The sequence below is a fragment of the Protomyctophum parallelum genome (genome assembly GCF_964188405.1).
Source record: "Protomyctophum parallelum genome assembly, chromosome: 2".
In the NCBI taxonomy this organism is placed as follows: Eukaryota; Metazoa; Chordata; class Actinopteri; order Myctophiformes; family Myctophidae; genus Protomyctophum; species Protomyctophum parallelum.
Genome location: NC_139699.1, coordinates 34444630 through 34468610, shown reverse-complemented (window position 1 = coordinate 34468610; position 23981 = coordinate 34444630). Strand labels below are relative to the sequence as shown.

Genomic DNA, 23981 nt, shown 5'->3' with positions numbered 1-23981 from the left:
TGTTGCTGAACACAACAGTGCTCAGAGAGTCAAGTCTAGGTTGGTTCCATGCTATGATGACACACTCCTGTGTGTGTGTGTGTGTGTGTGTGTGTGTGTGTGTGTGTGTGTGTGTGCGCGCGCAGGGCTGAGTTTTGCTTGTGTTTGCTTTTCTGTGTGGGTTTATGCTTATGCACAGACATTAGTTTTGTGCATAAGCATTCTCAGAGACCAGCTGCATAGATACCTAAGTCAGCCTTTCTTTCATTTTTCAAAGACGATACAGAGGAGGGTGTAGACCAGTGGTTCCCAAACTTCTTTGTGTCAAGGACCCCCAAATCAACATTTCTTAGGCCACGGACCCCCCATTTGAAAACACATGCCAGTGACCACGATAAGGGAGGATGTTTTACGGCTCTAGCAGTGATTCCGAAACATGTTAACATCCAGTTTAACACGCATTATGCTATACGGACCCCCCGATTTAATGGCATTTCTATCTCTGGTATACCCCCAATTTATATCGTATAAAACCACTGTTGAGAGTGCACTCTCTGAGTTACAGACCCATAAGGGTCAATTTGGTTCCAAACTATCATTTAGCTGGGGACCCCCTGGAACTCCCTCAAGTACCCCTGGGGGTCCCCGGACCCCACTTTAGGAACCACTAGTGTAGACTACCCCCTCCCCAGACCCTCTACACCCTCCATAGACCCTCTACACCCCTCCCCAGACCCTCTACACCCCCCATAGACCCTCTACCCCCTCCCCAGACCCTCTACACCCTCCATAGACCCTCTACACCCCTCCCCAGAACCTCTACACACTCCATAGACCCTCTACACCCCTCCCCAGACCCTCTACACCCTCCATAGACCCTCTACACCCCTCCCCAGACCCTCTACACCCTCCATAGACCCTCTACCCCCTCCCCAGACCCTCTACACCCTCCCCAGACCCTCTACACCCCTCCCCAGACCCTCTACACCCTCCATAGACCCTCTACCCCCTCCCCAGACCCTCTACACCCTCCATAGACCCTCTACCCCCTCCCCAGACCCTCTACCCCCTCCATAGATCCTCTACACCCTCCCCAGACCCTCTACACCCTCCATAGACCCTCTACCCCCTCCCCAGACCCTCTACCCCCTCCCCAGACCCTCTACCCCCTCCCCAGACCCTCTACACCCTCCATAGACCCTCTACCCCCTCCCCAGACCCTCTACCCCCTCCCCAGACCCTCTACCCCCTCCCCAGACCCTCTACACCCTCCCCAGACCCTCTACACCCTCCATAGACCCTCTACCCCCTCCCCAGACCCTCTACCCCCTCCCCAGACCCTCTACCCCCTCCCCAGACCCTCTACACCCTCCATAGACCCTCTACACCCTCCCCAGACCCTCTACCCCCTCCCCAGACCCTCTACACCCTCCCCAGACCCTCTACACCCATATATTGTAGTGATGATTGTAGTCTTGTAGTCTTCTATTATATGGATACCATGATTGTAGTCTTTTAGTCTTGTAGTCTTCTATTATATGATTGTAGTCGTAGATCAGATATTTTTGCTATTTAAAAAAAAAAGGATAATTGTTTGTAAGACGACAACAGAGACTGTGGTTGCATGGAGGGATCTTCCAGTGGTCAACGTCCCCCTCCCTGCCCCCCCCCCCCCAGTAATAAAGTGCTTGGCTGGTTTAAATAAGGGTTAAGACAAAACAAAACAACCTCCCACCAGCCTCTCCCTCTTGAATGGCATCAGAGCGGAGCAGAGCAGGGGGAGAGATTTAGGGAGAGGGTATATTTAGCGTGCCCAAAAATGTTTTCATTTGGTAGTCAGTCGGGCCCCGGTCGGGCGCTTTGCTTCACTTTTTGTTATTTGAATAAACGGTTTCATCCCAGAAAGGGCTGGCTGTAATAAGGAAGTGCCGCCCGGGGGACGGTATGAACTGTTAACCGCCTAAATAAAGAAAACACAGGAGAGGATTTGTGAAATATAGTACAGTGGGATTCACAGGGTGCAGAATTCTGCCATGGTTAGATTAAGTCAGTTCCTCATAGGATACGGTAAACATTAACCACTTAAAAACCCCTACACAGTCCTTTTCCCCCACCAAATAACTATGCTGAAAGTCAACGATCGACCCTGTCGTGAATGATCATGTGCTGTGTGCTTGTAGATCTGCTGTTTGTGATGAAGGTTTGCCCACAGTGAGACGCTATAGGTTTCATGTGGTTAATGGATACATTTCTGAAGGATTACACAGGTTGGTATTTAAGGACTTGTATGCTATTGGAATGGTGGTTGTTCATTTTTAAATCCCTTCTACAGAATTCTAAGCATCGGTGTAATCTAAGGCACGTGGTGAATCTATAACGTCACAATTGTTGTTTAAACCCATTCTGACCTGAGATCAGATTAAAACAAATGTCTTCTACATCCTGACAGTTTTCTGAAAAAGCTGTGTTTCTATGTCGGTCGTTCTTCGATTTTTCAAAAATAGCAGACCTACAAGCTCATAGCGCACCACCGAGTGGCGCGCTATGAGCTTGTAGATCTGCTATTTTTCAATAGCTAAAGCATAACATAATGCTAACACCAAAAGGGGTTCCCGCACAGAATGGGTTAATAATATTTCATTGAAGGTGTGAAATGAAATGTATAAATAAAAGAATCACACCCGTTCTAATTGTCATGCACCATCATCACATTCTGCGTCCTCACTTAAAGTATGCCTTCAATGTTTGTTAGCGCTTCAAACATCAAATCATGTGGATTTCGGGATCCGCTTTTGGGGCAGGGCTATCTATGACATATCTATGACTATGACGTAATTATGACTCCACATTTGGGAATGTTGTATCCCGATAGATAAAGATAAAGATTTTTTTGGAGGCTTTTTCTGCCTTTATTGATAGGATGAAATGATAGTAGTCAGGAAGACAAGAAATGGAGAGAGAGATGGGGGGGAGATACGCGGTGCCCAGACGGTTGAGCTAACCGTCAGCCTGGCTCAGAGGCCTCTAGAGGCCCAGACGGTTGAGCTAACCGTCAGCCTGGCTCAGAGGCCTCTAGAGGCCCAGACGGTTGAGCTAACCGTCAGCCTGGCTCAGAGGCCTCTAGAGGCCCAGATGGTTGAGCTAACCGTCAGCCTGGCTCAGAGGCCTCTAGAGGCCCAGACGGTTGAGCTAACCGTCAGCCTGGCTCAGAGGCCTCTAGAGGCCCAGACGGTTGAGCTAACCGTCAGCCTGGCTCAGAGGCCTCTAGAGGCCCAGACGGTTGAGCTAACCGTCAGCCTGGCTCAGAGGCCTCTAGAGGCCCAGACGGTCGAGCTAACCGCCCGGGCACCGCCCACATACACACACGCGATAAACACGTGAAAAGAAAAACAATGTTTGATGCCAGTCGGTCCAGCGGTTTGTGATAAAACACTGCTGCAGAACCATGCCGTATTGCACATTCTTTAGTCTGACTTTTGTTCTAGCAAGACCTTCATCTTCTCACTACCTTGTCACTTGGTATTTTAGTATCTACATGTGGCTTTGAGCCACATTTGAGCCTCCTCAAAGCACAGTAACCAGAGTTACTACTAGTACTGATTCTCATTCCATCCTCTTCATTCATTCATTGTATTACAGAAGGTCGACGTTTGAGAATGGCATCACGTTCTAATGCACATTCACACCGACACACATCCCTTCATCTGGTCCAAAATGAGTTGTACCACATAACGGGTTCCACCTGGAAAAATAAGTAAGCAATTATTGTCTGCTTGCTTCCTGAGTGAAAAAATGCCCATACAATTAGTCTGAGAAGTAATTATTAACATTCTTTACCGTGTCACAGGCTATGACTGAGTCTATAGAGTGAGTGGTTTGTGAAGAAAACGGACACGCTTGAGAATATCACGGCCTCGTCGGTGGAGCGAACGGGACTACACGTTAATTACTGTTGTCTCTAGTTCGTCCTCAGATGAGCCCTCCTCCGTTGGCTTGGCATCAACAGGGCTACTTTTCCACTGATATACGGATATTGCTAAACCCATTCTGACCTGAGATCAGATTCAAAAAATGTCTTCTATGTCAGTCGCTCTTCGATTTTTCAAAAATAGCAGACCTACAAGCTCGTATGAGCTTGTAGATCTGCTATTTTTCAATAGCTAAAGCATAACGTGATGCTAACACCAAAAGGGGTTCCCACCCAGAATGGGTTAATGTTCCTACAATATCATTATGGTTTTGCCGTTTTGCTGTTTTGGTTAACTGACAGACTCATGTGTATAAAGACTACTGTGTTCTTATTATATTATTATATATATTATATTATATTATACTCATGTGTAAAGACTACTGTGTTCTTTGGTTTTAATCACATGTTTTAATTAGTGGAGGGAAGGCCGCTACACCACTTAATGACTCACGGCTATGAGAGCCAAAGGAAAGGAATTTGAGGTGTGGATAATTTCTAACTTTTGGATTTGTAAGACTTCTCCGGGCCTCAACATCTTCAGAAGCCTCTGTGTTTTTGTTGTTGTTGATTGATTGATTTATTATTTTATTAAGGAGGTTGGGCAGTCATTTGACCCGCTGACATTGATACGTGACTTTTCAGAGACCGGTTTTAAAGGAAGTCAGTGATTTGTTTGTTTTGAGGGAAGGAGGAGGGGCATTCCACACCTGAGTGGCAGTGCTGTGGAAAGTGAATTCACCAACACACACACGTCTCACACACACACACACACACACACACACACACACACACACACACACACACACACACACACACACACACACACACACACACACACACACACACACACAATGGCAACAGGCAGCGTTACATAACAACAACCTGTCAGATGTTCTTATAATGACACGAAAGCACGCAAGAAAATAAGTGGAACTGAACCACACTCAGGCTCTCTGACACACACACACACACACACACACACACCGGGGACTATAGTAAACACACGCAGCGCACGCACGTGAGCACACATGCAGTGAGTGCACACACGTACACACACACACACGCAGCGCACACACCCACAAGAGCTCCAGCTAATGTCCTGAGAGCACTCTTGTTAACCCATTCTGAAACGGGCACCCATTTAGGTGTTAGCATCATGTTATGCTTTAGCTATTGAAAAATAGCAGATCTACAAGCTCATAGCGCGCCACCGAGTGGCGTGCTATGAGCTTGTAGGTCTGCTATTTTTTGAAAAATCGAAGAACGACTGACATTTTTTAGAATCTGATCTCAGGTCAGAATGGGTTAATCAGACCAGTGTGTGTCCAGTGGAAACCTCGTATGAATCTGATCTCAGGTCAGAATGAGATTCTCCCCAATAATCTTGTCCTTTGATTAATTTTTTTGATCGCCCTTGTTGCCATGCCTTCACCCCAGTCAGCTTGTTGTCATAGGATACAGCCCAGATATGTAACCTCTGCTTTGGTGAGATTGAAATCAGACATTAACCCTATACTAAGGGAGTGGTTAGGCCCAAAAAGATGCAATGAGAGTTTGTTATCAGTAAGCCAAGTTCGGATTTTGGTGAGTTCCGAACTGAGCATCTCCTCAACCCGAGTTTTGTCTTCTCCCAATATCAGGAGAGCTGAGTCGTCTGCAAACAGGAACAATTTGCAATTACAGGCGGCACTCATATCATTAATGTACAGTGTATAGTAATAAATATGGCCAGGTTGAATATTATGCTACAGTGGTTCCCAAAACAGAAATTAGACGTTCTCCGGGGAACCAAACTAGTGAAAATAGCAGATCTACAAGCTCACAACACGTCTCTTCGCACCGCGTTGTGAGCTTGTAGATCGGCTATTTTCACTACTTCTTTTCTTATGGAAAAATATAATAATTTCTTCATGAAGTGAACTGAAAGAAATCATAGAGTTTTGATATAATTCATGAAAAGTGTAGCTTTTTCGGAACACAAAATAAGGGGACCCAAAACAATGTGTCCGCGACCCACAAACGGGTCCCGTCCCACGGTTTGGGATGCAGTGTGCCAGCTCCCGTCCCACGGTTTGGGAAGCAGCGTGCCAGCTCCCGTCCCACGGTTTGGGAAGCAGCGTGCCAGCTCCCGTCCCACGGTTTGGGAAGCAGTGTGCCAGCTCCCGTCCCACGGTTTGGGAAGCAGTGTGCCAGCTCCCGTCCCACGGTTTGGGAAGCAGTGTGCCAGCTCCCGTCCCACGGTTTGGGAAGCAGCGTGCCAGCTCCCGTCCCACGGTTTGGGAAGCAGCGTGCCAGCCCAGCTCCCGTCCCACGGTTTGGGAAGCAGCGTGCCAGCTCCCGTCCCACGGTTTGGGAAGCAGTGTGCCAGCTCCCGTCCCACGGTTTGGGAAGCAGTGTGCCAGCTCCCGTCCCACGGTTTGGGAAGCAGCGTGCCAGCCCAGCTCCCGTCCCACGGTTTGGGAAGCAGCGTGCCAGCTCCCGTCCCACGGTTTGGGAAGCAGTGTGCCAGCTCCCGTCCCACGGTTTGGGAAGCAGCGTGCCAGCTCCCGTCCCACGGTTTGGGAAGCAGTGTGCCAGCCCAGCTCCCGTCCCACGGTTTGGGAAGCAGTGTGCCAGCCCAGCTCCCGTCCCACGGTTTGGGAAGCAGCGTGCCTCCAGCTCCCGTCCCACAGTTTGGGAAGCAGCGTGCCAGCTCCCACGGGGTATATGAAAATGACTGTGGGGCGTGGGTTGAGTAATTTTTTTTATAATAAAATTAAAATCAAGGCAAAATCTTCCACCACCGCTGCAAATATAAAAGCATGCTGGTAATTATGACTATGTCATCAATTATTGTTTATTTACATGTCTTGCAACATTTGTAGTCAAACATTTTTATTGGTGTGTGTGTGTGTGTGTGTGTGTGTGTGTGTGTGGCCGGAATGTGATGATGTATGATGATAAGAAGAGCACCTCTCACTTCACACAAGTGTGATTTTATTTTTATTCAGAAGAATTTCAGAAATGTATAAATGTATTATAGGTAAACACAGCTCAACATCTGCTTGATTGAGAGAAACTTGGGAAGTTCTAAACATTCGTGCAAATCAGATGTGTAGCACTGCGTTAATTAGATCTGCTAAATTATAGTAGTAAAATAATGCAAATGTATCATACAACACATACACACTAAAGCCAAGCGCTTAGGTTATAATAAAGGTTATAAACACTTATTTGTAACACTTTTTAAACGTGTCACAGTGTTTAGATTATAAACAGAAGAACATGTTTAATCGCCCGTAACACTTTTTAAACACATAAACGTGTTTATTTTTTACAATCAAAGTCAGCCACTGAGTGGCGCGCTACGAGCTTGTAGGTCTGCTATTTTTGAAAAAAATCTAAGAACGACTGACATTTTTAGAATCTGATCTCACGTCAGAATGAGTTCATCAGACCAGTGTGTGTATCCAGTGGAAACCCCGTATGAATCTGATCTCATGTCAGAATGGGTTAATAAACATTTGTCATGTTTTTGTGCGTTGCAGGGGAGTCGGGGGCACTACCGCTACCATTGGCAGAGTCACAATGTGAAGCACAGCGGGGTGGACGACATGGTTCTGCTCAGCAAGATCAATGAGGACGCCATCGTGGAGAACCTGAAGAAGAGATACATGGATGACTACATCTTTGTATCCTTTATAATGTACATCTTTATCCTTTATACTGTAGATACATGGATGACTACATCTTTGTATCGTTTAACCCTCACACATTCCTGCTTAGTTCCCAATCTTCCGCCGTAGTCTGAAAACCCACCTTTTCAGACTCCATCATGGCCCATAGCACTTACCCTACCCCCTTAGATAGCATTTCTGTAGACTTAGATTGCATTTGATACAGACTTAGCATGTTATGTAGACAGCACTATAATTGCACTGTATGTAGTCATAGCACGTCATAGTACATATGTATAGTATATATGTATAGTTTATAATTATGTATAGTTTCATTATATAGATATTCCACTATATCGTGAGTGGCCGAGCGGTGGCCGAACGGTTTGCGGAGCGGTCTTGATATCGGAAGGTCGCTAGTTCGTATCCCCGGACCGGCATGTTAAAATTACCACCGCTGAAGTGCCCTTTGAGCAAGGCATTGAACCTCTACCATGAAATGTTCTATGAGCAGGGCCTGGCTGTAAACAAGTTCTTGAGCTTAGTCCAGTTACCCTGGGTAAACATAGTACCTTTCCTTTCCTTAGTCCAGTTACCCTGGGTAAACATGGTACCTTTCCTTTCCTTAGTCCAGTTACCCTGGGTAAACATAGTACCTTTCCTTTCCTTAGTCCAGTTACCCTGGGTAAACATAGTACCTTTCCTTTCCTTAGTCCAGTTACCCTGGGTAAACATAGTACCTTTCCTTTCCTTAGTCCAGTTACCCTGGGTAAACATAGTACCTTTCCTTAGCTCAGTTACCCTGGGTAAACATAGTACCTTTCCTTTCCTTAGTCCAGTTACCCTGGGTAAACATAGTACCTTTCCTTTCCTTAGTCCAGTTACCTTGGGTAAACATAGTACCTTTAGTCCAGTTACCATGGGTAAACATAGTACCTTTCCTTTCCTTAGTCCAGTTACCCTGGGTAAACATAGTACCTTTCCTTTCCTTAGTCCAGTTACCCTGGGTAAACATAGTACCTTTCCTTTCCACTGTTACTTTCTTAGCTTACGCATGTTTCATGATAAATGTTTTTATGTGATGTATTCCCATGCTTTTTGTTCTTGCTTAATGTAAATCACTCTAGATTAAGAGCGTCTGCTAAATGCCTAAATTGTAAATTGTTAGTTCACACCCTGGATATATAGATACCCTGGATATATAGATATATAGATACAGTGATGACTACATCTTTGTATCCTTTCCCCTCACATTCCCTCTTACTTCACACCCTGGTGAGGAATAGCTGAGTCTCTCCCCGGCCCTGCTCACTCACTGCTGTTCCCAGAATAGCTGAATGGTCGTTCACAGTGTCATGGTCGGCTCTCTGAGTAATAGACTCTAGTGTTTGAGGGAGTCTGTGCCAGAGAGGGGGGGGGGAGGATGAAAAAGACCCTTCTGTGTCACTGGCCGGACCCCTGACTCCTGATCCCCTCTGGGGCTGGAAGGAATGCTAATCCCGTTCACTCTGTCTTGATCTCTGCGCGGCTGTGGAATTAACCGGAAGCATAGGCTGTGCAATTAACCGGAAGCATAGGCTGTGCAATATTAACCGAAAGCATAGGCTGTGCAATATTAACCGAAAGCATAGGCTGGGCAATTAACCGGAAGCATAGGTTGGGCAATTAACCGGAAGCATAGGCTGTGCAATATTAACCGGAAGCATAGGCTGTGCAATATTAACCGGAAGCATAGGCTGTGCAATATTAACCGAAAGCATAGGCTGTGCAATATTAACCGAAAGCATAGGCTGGGCAATTAACCGGAAGCATAGGTTGGGCAATTAACCGGAAGCATAGGCTGTGCAATATTAACCGAAAGCATAGGCTGGGCAATTAACCGGAAGCATATCGAAAGCGATATTTAGAACCAACAACCGACTTAACCCAATCAGGCCTGACATCGAAATTAAAAAAAAAAAAAAAATCTAAATCATGACAATTTTCTGAAAGATTTGAGGCACATTTTAACGATTCTTCAAAAAATAGCAGACCAAAAGCGGTTCCCACTCAGAATGGGTTAATCTTGCTCATGTACAGTAGGTAAATCAATTAACCGTGAAGCTGTAAACAAATATATAAATATTATAATAGGCTAAAATAGTCCTTTCTTCAATGAGTGACACGAAAACATTCTTATACTGTAGATATTTTATAATTGACTTAGATCGATTAGTCTGATTAACCACTTAATCCTGTGTTCTACATTGTTGTGCAATGGTGGCTTACAGTCAACGGTCTACATGTCCCAATGCAACAAGCGTTGCATTGGGATGCATTGCACATGTTGTGATCTTGTAGATCAGTTATTGTCTCCACCAGGCCGAAGGCATGGGGGGAGAGTATGTTTTGCACTCCGTCTGTGTGTCCGTGTGTCCGTCCGTGTGTGTGTCCGTGAGCAGCTAATCTCGGCCACCGTTAACCCGGTCGATGCCAAATTTTGCACACACACTCCCTGGATGCCAACGATGAACCTCTGCCCCAAACTTTCGAGAACGGCCTGTTATAGCGCCACCAGGAGGCCTCTTTGTGCAAAACAAGTTTTTGCACAGTACACCTACAGATTTTGTCCAAACATCGCGCAAATTGGTACACAGTCTCTCTAGAGCCATTCAACGAAACCGGTCTTTCAGATTTCTCACACTCCATCCTGATTGGTTAAGATTGGCTTCCAAAGTTCACAGGAGTGCTCAGTTTCAAACAAAATGCTGCAAATCATGAACACATCGCGTGATTTCCGTGAAATTGTGCACGCACATTCCCACTAGGCCGAGGACGAAATGCCACATGAACAATTTCAACTCAGCCTCAAGGTGGCGCTATAACTGGCCGAAAAGTGTTTTTACCTCTAACTGCACGGATCTGTGGATAATTTACTTTTGTTGCCCTTTTATCCAACCACCAGATGAAGGCAAGCTGCAATGTTTTACATTCCTATCCTGGTGGAGACCTGTGCCCAGAAGGGTACTTTTTCTAGTTTTAGCAATTTCTTTATTTAACCCATTTTGAGCGGGAACCCCTTTTGGTGTTACATACATTATGTTTTAATTTAGCTATTGAAAAATAGCAGAAAAAAAACTTGTAGGTCTGCTATTTTTGAAAAAACGTTAAAATGTGCCTCAAATCTTTCAGAAAATTGTCATGATTTAGAAGACATTTTTTTAAATTTCGACGTCAGGCCTAAATGGGTTAATAGCACGCATTTTCCTCAACAAGAGCAAGGTTTTTTTTTCATTCAGACATAACTCATGACTGGGTGATTATCATATATCATATATCCTATATCATGACTGGGTGATTGTAGAAGATCTAAGTGTATATAGAGGTGGGAAGCAATGCCATCTGTTTTCTTTCAGCATCTTTGGAATTAGGAGTTTAATGAACACAGGCAGTTTCAGACTCGAACACTGACTGAGTCAATCCTTTTGACTGCTGCGGGCAGCAGACTGCAATAACACCACTTCTCCCTCCGACCACAAATGTATTGGCCCGTGGGTCAGTGCAGGGAACCCTCAATACCAGCTCTATTTGATGCGAGGAGCAGCTTTTTGCAGGGCTGCAGGAACACAAGCCCTCCACACTATTACGTACGGTGTGTCTGTGACACATAAACACTATAGATCTTTGTGAGGCTCTGGTCCACTCCTGAAAACATTACCCACTACCACTGCTGTGACGTCACGGTCCAAATGACCACGGCTTTCCCCCATCTAACCCTAACCCTTCTTTCTTTCATCCAGTGTTGTTTTTGGCAGCACATTTCTATTTTAGTTTTAGTCGTTGTCTCTTGAATAGTTTTCACTTTGTTTTAGTCACATTTTAGTCACCTGGAATGTTCTAGTGTTTAGTCTAGTTTTAGTCGACTAAATGTCATACGGTTTTAGTCGACTAAATCTACAGTTGATTTAGTCGACTAAAATGTGTTTTGACAGGCAACGCGTCACGCTGCGACGCGTTGCGAGATTGTAGATCTATTTTCAGCATGCAACCCAGCATAAAACTGGATCTCTTGTCCACTAGTCCCTTACTAACATTTTAGTCTAGTTTTTATTTGTTGACGAAATTGTCAGTATATTTAGTCTTAGTTTTAGTCATCATAGATTCGTTTTTATTTAGTTTTAGTCAGTGAAAAAAGGTAGTCGACGAACATTTTTCGTCTTAGTTTTAGTCGACGAAAACATCACTGCTTTCATCCACGGAATAGTTTCTACGGGAAACGCAAGACGTTCTGAAAGTATTCTGTAGTGTAGATAGAAGTTGAGTTCATGTAGAAGGATGACAACATGGAAAGTATTTATTTATTTGTTTACCTGGATAATCTTGAGTTCTTTTTAGAGCAGCGTTTCTCAGTGTGCGGTTCCGGGGACAGATGGAACCAAATGGACGTGTACGGTTTACATCTGCTTTCATTTGTACGAGTTAAATGAACAAGGGTGGATTTTACAGTGTAGATTGAGGTTCCAGAGGTTATTATTGCGAACGCAGTGAGCCACTTAGTATGACAGCAAGGGCTGAATGTCTGTGTGTCACGCTGTTACACCACCCGCCCGCCACCAGAGGGCACAGCTAGACAGCAAGGGCTGACGCAGCTAGACAGCAAGGGCTGAATGTCTGTGTGTCCCGCTGTTACACCACCCGCCGCTGCTTAACAACGACACTGTCTGTAACTTGCTGTACTAGGCCCAACATAAAAATAATACTGTCACAACGACACTGTCTGTAACTAGGCTATGTGTACTAGTGTGTGCATATGGGCTAACGTTAGCTAAGCAGTCACAGTCCTGTTTACTGCTGCTCAACAACGACACACCAGAGGGCGCAGCTAGACAGCAAGGGCTGAATGTCTGTGTGTCCCGCTGTTACACCACCCGCCGCTGCTTAACAACGACACTGAATGTCTGTGTGTCCCGCTGTTACACCACCCGCCGCTGCTTAACAACGACACTGTCTGTAACTTGCTCGCTGTTACACCACCCGCCGCTGCTTAACAACGACACTGTCTGTAACTTGCTGTACTAGGCCCAACATAAAAATAATATTGCAATTTACGATCTGCGTTCGCTTCCCGCGTTCTCGCGTCTTACTTGTAATATCACTATTGGGGGTTGTATTATTATATCAAAACGGGGGGCCTTGAAATGAATGAGAATTGTGAATCACTGAGATTGTACTTCCGTGTTTCCTGTGATCCTTAACACAATAACGTCCTCAGACATACATCGGCCCCGTGCTCATCTCCGTCAATCCCTTCAAGCAGATGCCGTACTTTGGGGACAAGGAGATCGAGATGTATCAAGGCGCGGTGAGTAGAAACCTCCTGTCTGAAAGGGCCTTTCTGTGTGGAGTTTGCATGTTCTCCCCGTGTCCCCTAGGGCAGGTACCCTCACTAAAAACATGCAGTAATCCTGGTCTCTAAACTGCCTCCCCCTGGCCAGCCGGGGCGCCTGATGGAGGGGAAAGGAACTGGTTGGAATAACGTGTTCCTTACACGCGCTACGTCCAACCAGGGAAAATCCCCCCTGTCAGGTGTAAAGGAGCAACTTGGACACTCAGGCATGAAGGAAGCATGAGTTCAAGTCCGTTGCTCTCCCCATGTCCCCCATATATGGGGACTAGGTTGGTGGAGGGTGTGTAGAGCCCAGGATGACACAGGGGTGAAAAATGGGTTACAAAATTGTGGGATAAAAAATATATATAAAAAAAAAAGAAACCTCCTGTCTGAAGCCTTGGGTGCACGGCGGTGTCACCTGCCGAAAAACAACATGTCTCGCTGGAAGATCGGTTCTTGATTGCAGAGTGACAGCAGAGTGTGAATGTGATGGAGTTTAACCTCTTTCAACCTGTTCACTATTCCGGGCGTTTTAGTTTGCTCCGCTAGTCGGTAAACTTTGTTTTAATGATTTACTAGAAATAAAGTATTTTGGAATGAGTAGTGAGTTGAGTCCGTTCAATAAGGTGAGAGGCTATTGTAGTTTCTCATCTCATCATCTACGTAACGTCACCCCACTGGAAAGTATTTGCATTTTTTCAAAGCCTTTGCGATCTCAAATCTTCATCCCTCTCTATAACCCAAAGTAGAGGTGCTATATATATATATATATATATATATATATATATATATACGGAAAAAAATAAAAATGGCAGCTTTTGGGGGGAAAAGAGCATAATTAGGCCTTTTAATTTGAAAACAGATTAAGGTCAACAATCTGGAGGTTTTGATTGATTGATTGAAATAATTATTAACAGTTTGCAGAATTACAGTACATTTCAAGCACAAACTCAATACAAAGACTGTTAACTGTGAGTGTACAACCCGATTTAAGCATTACACTTGTTTACAACAGGGTCCACCATGTTCAATTCATCAAAACATTCAGAGACGTGACCGGAAATAGGCCAATATAACGGCATAAAACCGCCCCAAAACGGCTCCAAAAAACAGCAAAAATGTTGCGCGCGGGTGAAGGAGGGGGGCCTTCGAGCTTCAGTGCCCAGGGGCCCTCATAGGTGTTAATCCGGCCCTGTTCCCTCTTCTCTCTACCACCAGGCCCAGTATGAAAACCCTCCACACATCTACTGTCTATTATATTATTATTATATTAACTGTGTTTCAGGCCCAGTATGAAAACCCTCCACACATCTACTGTCTATTATATTATTATTATATTAACTGTGTTTCAGGCCCAGTATGAAAACCCTCCACACATCTACTGTCTATTATATTATTATTATATTAACTGTGTTTCAGGCCCAGTATGAAAACCCTCCACATATCTACTGTCTATTATATTATTATTATATTAACTGTGTTTCAGGCCCAGTATGAAAACCCTCCACACATCTACTGTCTATTATATTATTATTATTATTATATTAACTGTGTTTCAGGCCCAGTATGAAAACCCTCCACACATCTACTGTCTATTATATTATTATTATATTAACTGTGTTTCAGGCCCAGTATGAAAACCCTCCACACATCTACTGTCTATTATATTATTATTATATTAACTGTGTTTCAGGCCCAGTATGAAAACCCTCCACACATCTACTGTCTATTATATTATTATTATATTAACTGTGTTTCAGGCCCAGTATGAAAACCCTCCACACATCTACTATCTATTATATTATTATTATTATATTAACTGTGTTTCAGGCCCAGTATGAAAACCCTCCACACATCTACTGTCTACTATATTATTATTATATTAACTGTGTTTCAGGCCCAGTATGAAAACCCTCCACACATCTACTGTCTATTATATTATTATTATTATATTAACTGTGTTTCAGGCCCAGTATGAAAACCCTCCACACATCTACTATCTATTATATTATTATTATTATATTAACTGTGTTTCAGGCCCAGTATGAAAACCCTCCACACATCTACTGTCTATTATATTATTAGTATATTAACTGTGTTTCAGGCCCAGTATGAAAACCCTCCACATATCTACGCCCTGGCAGACAACATGTACAGAAACATGATGATTGATCGTGAGAACCAGTGTGTGATCATCAGGTAAGCTCCTCCTCCTCCAATCAGCATTCTGATCTGCTGTTCCTGTTACGCATGTAATTACAACATGACCTTACTGTGTGTGTGTGTGTGTGTGTGTGTGTGTGTGTGTGTGTGTGTGTGTGTGTGTGGGGGGGGGGGCATGTCTGTCAGAATGCAGAGGTGGAAAGTAGCTAAGTACATTTACTCAAGTACTGTACTACAATTTTACTTTAAACTTCTACTCCACTACATCTCAGTGGAGCCAAATGTGTACCTTTTTTACTCCACTACAATTATTTGACAGCTTGCTTTAGTTACTAGTTATTTTTTTGCAGATTTAGATTATTAATACAAAACATGCATTTACTGTGTGTGTGTGTGTGTGTGTGTGTGTGTGTGTGTGTGTGTGTGTGTGTGTGTGTGTGTGTGTGTGTGTGTGTGTGTGTGTGTGTGTGTGTGTGTGTGTGTGTGTGTGTGTGTGTGTGTGTGTGTGTGTGTGTGTGTGTGTGTGTGTGTGTGCGCTTGCGCACGCTGTTGTTGTGACACAAGTGAACTGTGTGGTGATGATGGCCACAGGGGAGGGAGGGGGGAGAAAGACAGACACTCACCTAACCGGTTCGACCACGTCTCTGGTCTCAGCTGACTGGCCATGATGTGGGAATGTAAAAGTAAAAGTCCTTCACAATTCTACTTACAAAAACACACAACAGATCTACAGTACAAGCTTAAAGATGGAGTGCCTCATGTGTTTATGAGGTGACAGTACTTCATTAGAGCCCTTGGTGTGGTTGTTATGTCATGTGTTTATGAGGTGACAGTTCTTCATTAGAGCCCTTGGTGTGGTTGTTATGTCATGTGTTTATGAGGTGACAGTACTTCATTAGACACCTTGGTGTGGTTGTTATGTCATGTGTTTATTATGAGGTGACAGTACTTCATTAGAGCCCTCGGTGTGGTTGTTATGTCATGTGTTTATGAGGTGACAGTTCTTCATTAGAGCCCTTGGTGTGGTTGTTATGTCATGTGTTTATGAGGTGACAGTACTTCATTAGAGCCCTTGGTGTGGTTGTTATGTCATGTGTTTATGAGGTGACAGTACTCCATCAGAGCCCTTGGTGTGGTTGTTATGTCATGTGTTTATGAGGTGACAGTACTTCATTAGAGCCCTTGGTGTGGTTGTTATGTCATGTGTTTATGAGGTGACAGTACTCCATTAGAGCCCTTGGTGTGGTTGTTATGTCATGTGTTTATGAGGTGACAGTACTTCATTAGAGCCCTTGGTGTGGTTGTTATGTCATGTGTTTATGAGGTGACAGTACTTCATTAGACCCCTTGGTGTGGTTGTTATGTCATGTGTTTATGAGGTGACAGTTCTTCATTAGAGCCCTTGGTGTGGTTGTTATGTCATGTGTTTATGAGGTGACAGTACTTCATTAGACACCTTGGTGTGGTTGTTATGTCATGTGTTTATTATGAGGTGACAGTACTTCATTAGAGCCCTCGGTGTGGTTGTTATGTCATGTTTTTATGAGGTGACAGTTCTTCATTAGAGCCCTTGGTGTGGTTGTTATGTCATGTGTTTATGAGGTGACAGTACTCCATTAGAGCCCTTGGTGTGGTTGTTATGTCATGTGTTTATGAGGTGACAGTACTTCATTAGAGCCCTTGGTGTGGTTGTTATGTCATGTGTTTATGAGGTGACAGTACTTCATTAGACACCTTGGTGTGGTTGTTATGTCATGTGTTTATTATGAGGTGACAGTACTTCATTAGAGCCCTCGGTGTGGTTGTTATGTCATGTGTTTATGAGGTGACAGTTCTTCATTAGAGCCCTTGGTGTGGTTGTTATGTCATGTGTTTATGAGGTGACAGTACTTCATTAGAGCCCTCGGTGTGGTTGTTATGTCATGTGTTTATGAGGTGACAGTACTTCATTAGAGCCCTTGGTGTGGTTGTTATTTAATGTGTTTATGAGGTGACAGTACTTCATTAGACACCTTGGTGTGGTTGTTATGTCATGTGTTTATGAGGTGACAGTACTTCATTAGACACCTTGGTGTGGTTGTTATGTCATGTGTTTATTATGAGGTGACAGTACTTCATTAGAGCCCTCGGTGTGGTTGTTATGTCATGTGTTTATGAGGTGACAGTTCTTCATTAGAGCCCTTGGTGTGGTTGTTATGTCATGTGTTTATGAGGTGACAGTACTTCATTAGAGCCCTTGGTGTGGTTGTTATGTCATGTGTTTATGAGGTGACAGTTCTTCATTAGAGCCCTTGGTGTGGTTGTTATGTCATGTGTTTATGAGGTGACAGTACTCCATTAGAGCCCTTGGTGTGGTTGTTATGTCATGTGTTTATGAGGTGACAGTACTTCATTAGAGCCCTTGGTGTGGTTGTTATGTCATGTGTTTATGAGGTGACAGTACTTCATTAGACCCCTTGGTGTGGTTGTTATGTCATGTGTTTATGAGGTGACAGTTCTTCATTAGAGCCCTTGGTGTGGTTGTTATGTCATGTGTTTATGAGGTGACAGTACTTCATTAGACACCTTGGTGTGGTTGTTATGTCATGTGTTTATTATGAGGTGACAGTACTTCATTAGAGCCCTCGGTGTGGTTGTTATGTCATGTGTTTATGAGGTGACAGTTCTTCATTAGAGCCCTTGGTGTGGTTGTTATGTCATGTGTTTATGAGGTGACAGTACTCCATTAGAGCCCTTGGTGTGGTTGTTATGTCATGTGTTTATGAGGTGACAGTACTCCATTAGACCCCTTGTTGTGGTTGTTATGTCATGTGTTTATGAGGTGACAGTTCTTCATTAGAGCCCTTGGTGTGGTTGTTATGTCATGTGTTTATGAGGTGACAGTACTTCATTAGACACCTTGGTGTGGTTGTTATGTCATGTGTTTATTATGAGGTGACAGTACTTCATTAGAGCCCTCGGTGTGGTTGTTATGTCATGTGTTTATGAGGTGACAGTTCTTCATTAGAGCCCTTGGTGTGGTTGTTATGTCATGTGTTTATGAGGTGACAGTACTCCATTAGAGCCCTTGGTGTGGTTGTTATGTCATGTGTTTATGAGGTGACAGTACTCCATTAGAGCCCTTGGTGTGGTTGTTATGTCATGTGTTTATGAGGTGACAGTACTTCATTAGACCCCTTGGTGTGGTTGTTATGTCATGTGTTTATGAGGTGACAGTTCTTCATTAGAGCCCTTGGTGTGGTTGTTATGTCATGTGTTTATGAGGTGACAGTACTTCATTAGACACCTTGGTGTGGTTGTTATGTCATGTGTTTATTATGAGGTGACAGTACTTCATTAGAGCCCTCGGTGTGGTTGTTATGTCATGTGTTTATGAGGTGACATGGTGTGGTTATGTCATGTGTTTATGAGGTGACAGTACTTCATTAGAGCCCATGGTGTGGTTGTTATGTCATGTGTTTATGAGGTGACAGTACCTCATTAGAGCCCTCGGTGTGGTTGTTATGTCATGGGTTTATGAGGTGACAGTACTTCATTAGAGCCCTTGGTGTGGTTGTTATTTGCAATTTACTTTTTGTATTTAAGGTTTCTTCCTGGAGGCTGAAACCTTGACAGTCAAACGTGCCAATGGAAAAAAATCTAGTGATAGTGACATCACAATATCACCCCTTCCCCGAACCCCTCCCCCTATAGCTGTGGGTGCGGCTTCAGTTCAGGTGGATCACCTTCACCACCCACCAGGCAAACCAGGCATACAACTATATACTGGTTACATAATAATAATAATAATAATATGTTTTAGGGTGAGAAAAGAATCACGGCACTCCATCTTTATAGTTTATTTATTTATTTATTTATTTGACAGGGACAAAGCTCATTAATCAACATGTCAGTTTTCACCTCAATGTAAATGGGCCAGAGTTAGCCGAAGCTAAATTTCATCTGTAGCCTGGGCAGGCTCTTAAAAAATGAATGATAAAAGAAAGACAGTGTGTAGTGTACCAGCACACCATGCGTTGATGCCATGTGTGCATATGTGCAGGCACCCAACACTATGTCTATACACAAACACAATACAATACAATACAGGAACAGTTCATCTGGGTTGTGACATCGCTGATGATCCGAAGAAATTGGCGTTCTCGTAAACGTTGACGGGTCCAATAAGGCAGTTTGGCCCCGGGACCCCATGGGGACCCCAGGGGGTCCTCGAGGGGTTTGTGTGGAAAAAATGAATGTTTTTGAATGAATTTGAACCTGGCACAAGATATAGAGGGTATATGCGCATGCATGAAGTGAATGGCAAATCGAGTGGCAAAGTGAGTTTAATGTTGTTTAACGTCGTTTAATGCAATCATTATTGGACTTTACTGTTTGGACGTACAGTATGAGCTGTCAATGCTAGAAAAAGTCATTTTTTGGCACTCAGTATGCGTTCCCGCATAACTTCCTGGTTTGATGATGATGTCACACGCATACCCTCTATTATCTGATAATTATCTGTTAAATTCATACTAATTTGGAAAAGGGAACCCCTTTTTGGTGTTAGCATCATGTTATGCTTTAGCTATTGAAAAATAGCAGATCTACAAGCTCATAGCGCGCCACTCGGTGGCGCGCTATGAGCTTGTAGATCTGCTATTTGTTTTGAAAAAATCATAGAAACATAGCTTTTTCAGAAAACTGTCAGGATGTAGAAGACATTTTTAGAATCTGATCTCGGGTCAGAATGGGTTAACAGTGGCTGGTTGTGGACTCACTGTGTTGGGAGGATGTTAATCTGATCTCGGGTCAGAATGGGTTAACAGTGGCTGGTTGTGGACTCACTGTGTTGGGAGGATGTTAATCTGATCTCGGGTCAGAATGGGTTAACAGTGGCTGGTTGTGGACTCACTGTGTTGGGAGGATGTTAATCTGATCTCGGGTCAGAATGGGTTAACAGTGGCTGGTTGTGGACTGACTCTTTTGGGAGGATGTTAATCTGATCTCGGGTCAGAATGGGTTAACAGTGGCTGGTTGTGGACTGACTCTTTTGGGAGGATGTTAATCTGATCTCGGGTCAGAATGGGTTAACAGTGGCTGGTTGTGGACTGACTCTTTTGGGAGGATGTTAATCTGATCTCGGGTCAGAATGGGTTAACAGTGGCTGGTTGTGGACTGACTCTTTTGGGAGGATGTTAATCTGATCTCGGGTCAGAATGGGTTAACAGTGGCTGGTTGTGGACTGACTCTTTTGGGAGGATGTTTAGGGGAAAACCAATTCTGACATCTATTTCTGAGATGCTTCCTGACTCCACAAAACAGGAAGAACACCTGGAGATGGTCTAGAATCGCCTTTTCACTGGATGTTTTTAGGGAGTTCTGGGTATTTGTTTTCTTTTCTTTAAGTCTACTTTACTTTTCCTCTTACCTCTTATTTTATTTTTATATGAGCAGAGGTCATCTATCAAGCAGTCTGGTCAGATGGGGCAGAGGGAAAATGTCCATCCAGTGTTGATTTTTCTGGAGCTTATAGCTGACGCCACGCATTTCCCGGCGGTGAGCTTTGTAGGGAAAAGTGTGGAGTCATGTTTTGGGGGCCAGTCACCTGAGCGTGATGGTTACTGTAATAATGCTTACCTCATGACGCTTCAGCACTTTCCCCACTGTTGTTTGGCACCAGCGAGCAGTTGCTAGTTCACTTTCCCCACATAAAGGCATACACGTGTATTTGTGATCAAACCATGATCTGCAAACAAAGGGCATGGAAGTGGTTTTGTGATGTGACCGATGAGCTGACACAAAGGCCTCCGTGAAATCGCTGTCCCGGGCAGTGTGTGGTCAACATCACACTGTGTTCGACCTTTTACCAGTTATTAAGAAAACATGTGCGTCAAGATTGGGGTCAATACAGTCAGAGCCGCCTGAATCATTCCAGATGGCCGTACGGTAGCCTGGCAAGGCCAGACTGATATTACTGCATAGATATTATAGTCTGGAACTTCGGTGTGGAAGATTCATTTCCAAGGGGCGGCTACGAATCAGACTCAAACGTCTCACGTTGAATAGTGGGCTCTGATTGGTCACCCCACAACCGTGGGGTGAGCGCAGTGTAATTCAAGCCGAGGAGTGCCAGACAATCTCCTCAGGGCTATTTTCTTTCTTTCTTTTTATTTTTAATTTTTATTTATTTTAAACATATGTTTATTGATTTTTCATTACGACAAAGTAATTGCAAAACAATTATTTACATATATTTCCCCCCCCACATCCCCATGGCAGCACAAATACAAACGCAAACATGAAGAAACATCAGGCAATGTTCATAAATACAGAAAAAAAAATACATACATACATACATACATTACATACAGTTAAATGAAACAAATGCACAATGTCCGTCACAGTTCCCTACCCCCACTCTTTCTTTCTTTTTAGCATGTGGCAGATTGGTCTGGTCTCCAGGTTACCCATATGGTCCTTATGTTACCCATATGGACTTCTGCATGAATAGAAATGGGTGTTAAAAGGTTATAGGTCACATTGCTGTATGCTAGATTTGGTCTCTGCATTTGACCCGTCTCTTGGAGCGGATGAGCTGCAGCGTGCGCCGCCCTCGGGAATCATTCGTAGTTGATCTAAAACCCCCCAAATCCAACCCTTGACGCTGACTCATTGCCAAGCAGGGAAGCACTGGGTCCCATTTGTACAGTCTTTGGTTTGACCCGGCCGGGGATCGAACCTCCGACCTCCCAGTTTGAGGGCGGACACTATAGTCTAAACACAAGGCCGCTATAAGCTGGTTAAACCGTTGGTAGACACCGCTTTGGTCATTGCATTGTATGCCGCCATATTAGTACCTGGAGAGCATATAGATAATACTAAAACATTTTTTTCTGTTTTATAACTGTTACTAGGTATGCTATACGTATGCTCCTGGCACTGTTTTTCACCAAAGGCACCAAAAGAGCATGTGGAGATTAGGATGGTTTAACCCATTTTGGGCGGGAACCCCTTTTGGTGTTAGCATTATGCTATGCTTTAGCTATTGAAAAATAGCAGATCTACAAGCTCATAGCGCGGCGTGGCGCGGCGTGGCGCGCTACGAGCTTGTAGGTCTGCCATTTTTGAAAAATCGAAGAACGACTGACATAGAAACATGGCTTTATCAGAAAACTGTCAGGATGTAGAAGACATTTATAGAATCGTTCCCAGGTCAAAATGGGTTTAATGCAGCGGATAATTTCCGGGTATGTGTTAATGTACTTGGCAATACATTCCCTTCGATAAACACTCTCTTCCGGGTATGTGTGAATGTACTTGGCAATACATTCCCTTCGATAAACACTCTCTTCCATGCTGAGGTGTCTTTTCGGTTCAGTTCTTTGCGTGGCCTGCCCCGCATGCGCTGATAACATCGAGGAGGTCTTTGTACGTTTTTTAGTTGTGTCAGGAAATTTGACAATAATCAAGTATTCCCATTCTCATGTTCTACATCTGCTTCTGCTTGGATTGTGAAATTGGATTTTAAACAAAGTTGTTACCACATAACTCGAATAGCTCACGTGCAAAAATAAACAGACCACATCTTTGTAGTGGGGCTCTTTGTGCATGTGAACATACATGCACATTTATATACTTTTATTTCCTTGCACTAAATGATACCTCAGATTAAAGTCATTACTTAGTGCTTAGTAATTGAGTAAGTCACTTTTCAACATGCGATATCTCCCATATAGACGAGTAATGAATGATTTATCCAAGTTAATTACACAACCTCTCTGTATTCCACACAATGTGGTTTAACTTATTACCATGTTTGGGCAATAAATCTTACGAGGAAGTTGACAATGTATTTAGCATCTGAGCGCTACGATAATGAGACCGGGTCTCCCTCAGGAGAGTCAGAATAGGATGTGATTCACATTCCAGCCTCGGCTTGAGCAGAAAAACAAAACAAAACAATAACTTTGTTCCAGCTGCGTTGTTGCCACTGTTTGCACATCATGGAACTGAAAAGGAGGTGAAAAGCCTGACAATGAAAGCCTGAAACAAAGAATGAATCGAGAATAACTCATTGTGTGGACAGTGTTGCGTAATGAGATGTATGATGGTATGATGACAGATCAGAATCACACACACACACGCGCACACACACACACGCACGCACGCACGCACACACACACACACACACACACACACACACACAACTGCAACTAAATGCAACTACACTGCGAGAGACCGCGCAGGCAGAGAGTGGGCCCGAATCAACTGTTTAAGTTTTAAACGAGAACCTTCTGGAGTCGCTGTCAGACGTCATCTTGAATTAGACTCCGAACCGAACCAAGTCCCCAGAACCGCCTGGTGGCCAAACCTGGGACTTGCAGGACTTCCACATTTAACCCATTTTAGGCGGGAACCCCTTTTGGTGTTGGCAATACGTTATGCTTTAGCTATTTAAAAATAGCAGATCTACAAGCTCGTAGTGCGCCACTGAGTGGCGCGCTACGAGCTTGTAGGTCTGCTATTTTTGAAAAATCGAAGAGCGACTGACATAGAAGACAGTTTTAGAATCTGATCTCAGGTCAGAATGGGTTAAAATGCTACTGCGCGTCCGTCTTCCGTTTTCAAACCCTAGTGGGCTTAAAAGTCTTCCGTGTTTGACCACCAACAACATTTGGTGTTCTGAATTCCATTTATTTATTTATTTATTTTTATTGTTAATTGTATGTCCATCATGACCATGGATATGCTCTAAAGTCTAAAACTAAAAGCATCTTTTCAGCTCGTCTTTAAAACATCAGTAATTGCAGTGGTCTATAATATAGGACTCTCTCCAAAATCAGGACCGGCATTGGACCTAAAA

General features: G+C 43.9%; 1 protein-coding gene across 1 annotated transcript in view; it reads left to right on the top strand.

The window, feature by feature from the left end:
* Positions 1-7481: 7481 nt before the first annotated feature.
* Positions 7482-23981, top strand: part of myo1ea (myosin IEa) — a 77521-nt gene continuing 61021 nt past the window's right edge. The window contains 3 exon segments of the mRNA XM_083760047.1: positions 7482-7620; positions 12857-12946; positions 15078-15172. Of these exon segments, the coding sequence (XP_083616173.1) occupies positions 7543-7620; positions 12857-12946; positions 15078-15172 (263 nt within the window). The 5' untranslated portion in view covers positions 7482-7542.